At 40.5% G+C, this 8463-nt stretch overlaps 1 protein-coding gene across 1 annotated transcript in view; it reads left to right on the top strand.

Moving 5' to 3' along the window:
- CCDC62 (coiled-coil domain containing 62) overlaps positions 1 to 4683 on the top strand; it is a 12401-nt gene extending 7718 nt beyond the window's left edge. The window contains 3 exon segments of the mRNA XM_010164991.1: positions 2021 to 2198; positions 2843 to 2974; positions 4597 to 4683. Of these exon segments, the coding sequence (XP_010163293.1) occupies positions 2021 to 2198; positions 2843 to 2974; positions 4597 to 4683 (397 nt within the window).
- Positions 4684 to 8463: the final 3780 nt, after the last annotated feature.

Here is an 8463-nt window from a genome sequence, read left to right as displayed (position 1 = left end):
AGGGAAGGGTGCTGGCACCTCCCTGTTAGCCCAGCAAATATTTTTGACATGAGTTCTTGAAGTCTGGAACAGCCAACAAGAAGGCTATTAACACAGTCAAATACCTTCTCCAACTGCAAGAGTGATTGTGAAACATTGTCGTGCAGGAATCATTTCTGTGTGCTCTGACTTAGTGACTTCATTTATGTTGGACCAACATTTGCTGCCTTTGGATTTTTATCTCAATTCTAGTTGTAAAGATGGAGCATCAGCAGTTACCTGTTCAGTTTGCTCCTGCTGGCCTCAGCCACCCATGGCTTGAGCTGTCTCCCTGCCTCAAAAATAAAACCTGTTTTTCTCTCCTCCCTCCCAACGTGTGTATTCTTCAGAACTGGCTGTGCTCATTGCATCTCCTCACATCCCCTGTTCTAGGCTGCTACAACTTGTTCCCTCACATCCCCCCAGAGGTTTCCTTGTCAGAAGCACACAAACACCAGCTTTTCTCTCTTAAAAGAGAACCTGTTGTATCCCTGTGTTTTACAAGAGAAGTGAAATGAGACACAGCAGACACTTCTGACCTGGCGTCACTCACGAGAGCTTTTTCTTAGATTGAATGTCATTTAAAAATAAACCTTTTTGTAACAGTCTTGTCAGGTATGGAATGTGTTATTCCACCCAAATAAGTAGCTAAAGAATATATAATGAATTATTGTAAATTTGAAGGTAGTGTTTTCTTTAAAATATATGACATTTTAATTATTTACCCGATCCAGGCAGTGCTAACACTGTGCTTCTATTTTGTTCAGAAGTGTGTTGAATACAGAAATGTATTGAGGAGATAGTCACTGTTTTATTTACTTTTTAAAAACTGTATGAAGTGGAAATTAACAGTTGAAAATTAAATTCACTGCATAGCATGAAACTGCTGGCAGAAACCAGGGCACGTTGTTGTGCAAGCTGCAGACAGCAGTCAGTGCTGTGAAAACACAGCACAAGGGACAAGTGATCCCAGCGGAAGAGGGCTTAGTTAGGGTGATCAAGACAGTTTATAATATGCTACAGCTTTTATTAGTTCTGCTCTTAATTTGTGATGAATTGGTGCTGGAGCTGAGTGAGGGATTCGATACATTTTGATGAAATTTTGATTTAAGGAATTGAAATTGAAAATGTTTTTCTCTAGGGTAGGCTATATTTAAAAAGTGAACTTGTAATGTGGGAAAGGTGTAAGAGAAAAGTTTCAATCATTTGACATGCCTATGAAGAGCTAAAGACCTTTTGTGTTAGGACGAGCTTGGGATGGCTGTGAGTCAGTTTTCTGACAGTGATAATATGCAGGGTATGATTTGTTGCTTTAACTGTCATTTAAATTGCTTTTCAGATATTCCTAAAGACACTCAGATATACCCAGTGCTAAATTTATTTTGCTTTAAAACCTAGGGGAAGATGGATGCCAATAGGTCATATGCTTCAACTCCACACTGAAATGGTAGTCAGGCAACTGAGTTTTGGGTTTAATCACAGTTTGCCTGAACAGCACTTTACTGTTTGCTGATGTATTTAAAAATAAATAAAAGAAAGCCTGTTTGGGAAACCTCTCCTGCCATCTCTGAAGTGAGATGATAGCTTTAGAAGACTGAAATTCCCTCAAAAAGTACACCTACAAATATCAGTTTGCCTAATGGTTGATTTTAAAAAAAAAGGAGTGGGGTATGAGAGAAAAAAGAGTACCAGAGTATTGAGAGGAACCAGACTTTGCGTTTTGTGTGCTCTTTGCAAGGTTAAATAGATAGTCAAGCCCATGGTAATGTAGCTGTTCTTGAAACTGGTTGAATGTCAAACTGGTATCCTCAGAGGATGAAACTGATCTAAGGAATCTGTTAAACACAGGAATGACTCTGAGGAACAGAATAATCCCACCTGCTTGATGGTTTTCTTGGCTCATGGCCCCTAATTATTTATGTTGTCCCATAGTTTTCCTTTGAAAGTTTAAATAAGATAGTGATACTGTTTCTGGCAATGTGTTTTGGTTTTTTTTTAACAGTGAAGAAAATGTGGATCTGAATTCTTTTTACGTGGATTCCTCCTGTTTGACATCCACCCAGAAAGGAGACAGGCCTCAAAGATGTGAGAAATTCTCTGATCAAGACTTCCCTCTGGAGATCAATAACCTTTCAGTGACTAAGCCATCAAATAGATGCTGCAGTGCTACTGTGAACCAAGTCAGTGTTTTATTGCAGAATGCACTTCAGTAATTTGAAGGGGAATTGTGACTGATGGTAGGAAAGCAAATGTCTGCCAGCATGGAAGAAATAGGGACTGGAATGATGAGACAGCAGGCTCAAAGCAAAGGTGGTAAAATATTTTTTCAGAATAATTCCTTGTTGTCTCAATACGTCTTGGATAGATAAGTATATGTGAGTTTAAAAAAAAAAGAAGAAACTATTTTGAAATGAAAGGCTTTAGGATGATGTATGCTGGCTCATTGGTAATTCCAGTAAAGCAAAATATCTCAGAACGCTTGGACACAGTTATTAGAAGCTACTGGACACTGTTTCTTTCTTGTTCTTCCTGGTTTTCCCTCTTTCTCTGTCTTTGTTTGTTCTCCCCTTTATCACTGAAGTGCTGCTGTTGTGTGTGCTACGTGTACCTGCATGTGGAGATCTGTTAAAAAGCTGACATGAGGAAAGACCTCTGTGTTTATCAGCAATATCAGCGTTTAGAGAGTCTGGAACAGTGTTACCTTGTAGTATTTTGAACTGAGACATTTCAAAATGAAAGTGATTATTCTTGATATGTTATAATCCTTTGACATATTCCAAAAAAGATCATTCCATAACTTTGGCTCACTTTCTCTCTCCTCCAGGACACCAGTTCTCCCATAAGTAAATTGCAGCATGTATTGGCTGAGTCTCGACAGATGGTTGCTGATCTGGAGCTTAGCACTCTCCTCCAGGCAAGCCCTCACTGCAGTCCAAACAGCAGCAGCAAGAATACGGTATATATTGCTTATATTGCTCTCCCCTGACTGGATTTAGGTGGCTGGGAAGAGCGATTGTGAACATCCTTTCCCTTCTGCTTGACTTGCGCTACGACGTTATAAGCAATATCCTCCTCGTGCTTAGCTAAAGAGAAAACTCCTGCATGCCTTAGCTTGAAGTACTTGAGTTTTTTTATAGCATTCTTTATGGCTCCTCAAGGTCATGACAGGATTTGACTTCTGCATTCATCTAAACAGATGGAAGGAAGAAGTCATTTTGGAGCAAGCTGTAGGAGGTCTAGAAAAAAGCAAACATGAGTATGACTTACGTTCAGAACTACGTTAGGTGTATTTGTGGAAAGGAGGACAGTGTAGGAAATAGGTGATTTATAGAATAGCATTTAAACCAAACTCTCAGCCTAAATAACTTCAGAGTTTTTGTGAGCTAGTAGTTTTAGTTCCTTCTTTGCAGACTCAGAGAACGTACTCAGTGGTCAAAGAAAATAACTTGTATGTAGCTGTCACAGCAATTTATTTTATAAGCATGAATGCTGATAGGGAGTTTCTGTCTTGAGTATGTGGGCAATAGGAATAGCTGGAGAAGGGAGCACTTGTTTGTTTTCATAAATATCCTTAAGAATTTCTACCTTGTTTGACAAGGAGGTTGTACCACTCGTCACTAGAAATGAGGAAACTTGTGCTGATGTGTATCACAGAAGGAGAATTTAGGCTTTTGGTTTTAAAGCAGACTCCTAAGGAGAAGGCTGCGTGCTGAAACCTCAGCTTTCTCCTGAAAGGTATTACCTCTCTCTAAAAATGTTGCACTCTTAATATCCTTAGATAAACTTGACCAGAACAATGTTACTTTAAGCAACAATGTAATTTTGATAACATTCAGAACCATAAAACCTTAGCTGTGCTGGGACTGGCTGACAGAGTATAAAGGTTGTGCGCCAGCGTTTGCATAAACTGAAAGGATATTTTGTTCAGAAGTTCATCTGCAGGATTTCATTCAGCATGAAATACAGTGGCAGTGTAGTCTTTTGCAAAGACTATCTTGTAGGAGGGATTCCTGAAAAGCTTTCTGCAAAACAGTGGTTGCTTGTGGCTCTTGCCCAGCCCCATCAGCTGTCTGGCTCCTGCTTACTGGTTGGCTCGTCGCAGCTCGGCTGAACCGGCTGTCCTTTAGTAGCGAGCGTGACTCTGCTTTATAACCTGATACTGCATTTTTGAGCTTGGAAATTGGCTTCTCATTCAGAACTGTTGCTTTAGTGAGTAGAAAATAAAGCAGGCTTGTGTTTACTGGTGTGAGGGTAGCTTCTGAAACACATCTGTAGAACTTTGATCTACTTGGTTCTGGGCAAAAACTTATCAAGTATGTTTAGTTAATCTGTGCTTTAAACCAGATTTACCTGAGGCTCTTCTAAACTGTGCTTTAAAACATAATACATATCAAATACAACTCTTGGAATTTAATCAGTAAGAATTTGTAGGTGTTGGATTCTGTGCCCTGCCTGGGGGAGGGAGGAGAAGAGGAAATTAAAAAGTGTATCCTGCTGCACGACAGTTTGAACCTGGCAGCTCTGTAATATTATCCGAGTTCTTTGATTTCCACGTACTGTTTTTGCATTACAATATAGACAACAGAACTTGCAGAAGCTCTTCACAGAACCCAGTTATCTGCTGCAGAAGAAAGAAATGCTCAGCTTTCATTCTTTCCTCTATGATGTTCTGTGAGTATGAAGGTGTTTTCGACTTGATTTTTTTGTTGTTGGTGGTGGGTTTTTTTGTTTCCCTCTTTATAAATGCATCTGCAATCTTAATAAGAGTTATGGACTTCTGAGATGAGCCTGGCACAAGATTTTAAGTGCACTGCTCTGAATTTATTTCCACTAAAGCTCTTGTGAGTACTCTTAACAGCAAACAGATATTAAAGCAGCAAGTAATTCCTGTAGTCAAATAATTAAACTTTTCTCAAGCATGTTCCTCATCCTCTGGGCAGTCAGATCTCACAGCTCTGTTCCTGTGTACCTGCACACCACTTATTGTAGTTAAAATCCTTCTGTGTGTTACAGATAACAAGATTGAGGATATGGACATTGTTGAACAAGAGACTGGGAAGTGTTTTTCAGTGCCACAGCCAAAGGCTCTTTTAGCATATTGTTCCTGGGCTCAGAGCTCCAAAAGGAGAATGTATTGAATAGAGCTGTTTCAGAATATGAAAAGCAGCCTTGCCCATACAGATTGTTTTTTCTTTTTGAATCAGGAAATTTCTCACTCTCTGATTATTTGCTCTACTGATGTGAAATGGATGCTTGCACTAGGCACCATGTTGTCTGGTTCTGAAGACAAAAGAGTAACCAGATACGGTTAAAATACCGAACAGCACATGAAGCTGAATAAAGTCTAGCAACAATGAGGGGAAGAACTGACAAAAAAAAGAAATCTTCCAGTGCTGACACAGCCCAAAGGGAAGTTATTACACAGCAAGCCGGAGTGTGAAGCTGTGTGGCACTGGATTGCTCACACTGATTGACTTTGATCCAGTGGCAAGCTGGTGCTCAGTTCTTTCTCAAAATATTCCAACTGCAGTTCCTGAACAGTTTCTCCCCTGTGGAGCCAAACCCTCTGTGTCCCTGGGGAGTGGTGTTGGTTTGTAGCACCCTCGTGTTCTGCTGTTTCTGCATTAAGTCTGGAGACACCAAGTCTTCTTTCAAAATAAGTTGGGTCTGCTTAGTACATGCTAATGGGGCTCTCTTAGGAAATGGATGCTGAGTAGCTAGAATGCTGCACCTTACTCTGCTGTAATGTTCCTGTGTGGAGAGCTCTTCTCTTCCTAAAAAGAGCCCGAAGGTAAAAGAAGCTGGAGGTTTTATAGATCGAAGCCAACACTGTGACTCGCATCCTGAAACTACCGATGTTAAAAAGTTTCAGGAGCAAATCCTCAGAATTGCTGAGCACCGTGCTGATGCAGCAGAGCAGTAAGCATACGCTTAGCCTACAGAAATAATCTCATTTGCTTCAAGTCAGAAAGAACTGGTGGAACAAACGTACCCACAATTCGCGGTAGAACCATGACAGGCGTTAGTGACTGTGCAAGTCACTGGCTGCCGCGTAATTCTTAGTTTCTTCATTTATTTCAAAGGCACTGAATTGCTGTGATCAGTTAAGTCCAAAGCAACTTTTGCAGAGCTGATAGCAAGTCCAGAAATAACGAATGTTTGTGCAGTTTCCTACAGAGAAGTGATTGAATTGATGTGGTTGGGTTTGTTGGGTTTTTTTTAAATTGCTTTGAAATCATTTGAGGGCAGGTGCGCTGATAAACATGGGGTTGATTTCCTAACTAGCTGACTGTGCTGTAGCCATTTTCATCAGTCAGTTGTTTTTCCTTTAGACAGAGATTGGGTGGAGGAAGAACAAAGGAGGAAAGCAGTGAGCAAAAGGCTATATTCAGTTTTGGACACCGTAGCGTGTGCCACATTGCTTGTAAACTGTGACTCAGTGGCTGGCTGAGGGCACAAAGATCGCTCCTTTTTGCAAAACAAACTGGAAAGGTTTTATTTCATAACACCCCAGTGGTGTCCCTGAGACTGTTGTCTTTCTCTGAAGTGCTTTGTTTACCTTTCTCCTGTTTATATTTTTATTCTATGTTTTTATTTTGTTTGCAGTGTGAAAATGTATATAGTAAATTGACACGTATCTGATTGCTTAATACATTTCAGAGGAAATTTTCTTATCTTTTAATACATATCTTTAATTTTCTGCAGTGGATGAAGAAGTTTCCAGTATAGAATTAATTTTGAGAACTGAAGATCATTAACCCATCAGCTACAGTGGAAAGTTACCTAACTTTTTTCCATGGTTCTCTGAGTGTTTGAAAGACTCTCAAGTGGCAAAAAGACGTAACTATGCAAGCGTATATTTATCTTGAAATAAAACAGAGAATTATGCCAAGATTAACAAAACTATTTTTATAACAGAGAGATCAGGTTAAATACTGGCTTGTTTTTTAAGAATCTGAAGTGTGTAATTGTTACAATGGAGGAACTGTTTTTCTTACCTTTTTTTTTTATGGTGGCTCAGAAATATTTATAGAGTATGACACAGCCAAGCATTCTTTTTTGTTGTTGTTAGTTTATTGTTTTTGTTCTGGACTTCTTGCCATGTAGAGAGAGATGAATAATGTTTATAGGAAGTTCCCAATTAGTGTTGGAACCAAGAATGCCTCCTACATTGTGGAAGAGGGAGAGCTGTCACCCACAAGATGGGCAAGGCAATGCTCCTCCAGTCGGGAGCTATTTATTCTGAAACAGCTTTTAAGAAGATGAGGGGTTTGCACGGGCTCTCTAGCAGCAGTCACACGTAATGTGACTGGCTTTTTAGCATTTAAACTGGTTTCATCTTTGACTATTAGGCAAGACATGTTCCATTATCACATTTTGAACTTATTTTTTAACTAAAAGATCAAAGAAGCTAATAAAGTTGATACCTTTGCTGTGTTTTTCTTGCTTATTTAAGAGACTGTCCAACACATTTAGCATTTAATTTATGAAGGTTCTCTGGGATACAGGGGAGCAGCTGATGGAGACACTCAGTGGTGTGTGGTTTGTGAGGGGTTTGGGACACGCGTGCCGAATCCACACCGCTGAGTGCTGCGCCAGCGTTTTCCCTGCGTGGGGGCAGCTGAGGAGTGGGAGTCTCTAGCTCTGTCCACTGCTGTGAAATTAATTGCAGTGAAATCCAGCACTTGCACCACGGTTTCCCTTGTTAACTCTTGCATATAATTTTCCATTTTCTCTTTAATTACCTAAATGACAGCCTGCTTTGTGTACTAATGGCCTCAAAATTAGTTGACCAATTCTGATCATAGCTGCTGTCCTCCAAACCCTTCCCTCCCTGCCTGCCAGCGTTACCAACAGAGCGAATCTCTGTTTTGTCAGGTTTTCATCAAGTTTCTACCAGACTTTAAAGCGCATTTGTTTCCTCTATCTCCAGAGAAACTTCCCAGGGTCCATCCTCAAAATCTGCTGCTGTGAGTATGACAAAAGTTCCCCCAAAAAAGCCACTGAGAGCAATACCACAGTGCTCACCCTGAAGCTTTCCAGCAGCTGTATCATATGTTAAGCCCAAGAGAAATTGGCGCAATGTCCTGGCGTGAGCTGCGCTGTCCAGTTTAAATGTGTTTAGTGTTAGGGGGTGAACACACTGAACCTCCATGTGAATTTAAAGTGCTGGCTTTAAAATCAGTATGGAAAACTGAACCCAGGCTGTGCAACGAGGATCTGCAGAGCCCTTGGATTTTGTGTCAGGGCTTTTTTGTGGAATGGGAAGAATTGGGGTTAATTCATTCAGGCACTAACTAAGTGACTTACAAAACAACTGGATTATCTATCTACCTACTCTGCGGCTCGTACTGAAACTCAAACCGCCTCAAACTCAGCTGCCTTGTTTCTGGAAGCCTCACAAATACTGCGGGGTGTCCATTCGCTGTTGTCCCCTCGGACGGG

This window comes from Antrostomus carolinensis, unplaced genomic scaffold (assembly GCF_000700745.2).
Source record: "Antrostomus carolinensis isolate BGI_N321 unplaced genomic scaffold, ASM70074v2 scaffold17143, whole genome shotgun sequence".
Classification (NCBI taxonomy): Eukaryota; Metazoa; Chordata; class Aves; order Caprimulgiformes; family Caprimulgidae; genus Antrostomus; species Antrostomus carolinensis.
Note: the sequence above shows the minus strand (reverse complement) of the source record. Positions and strands in the feature narration are given on the sequence as shown.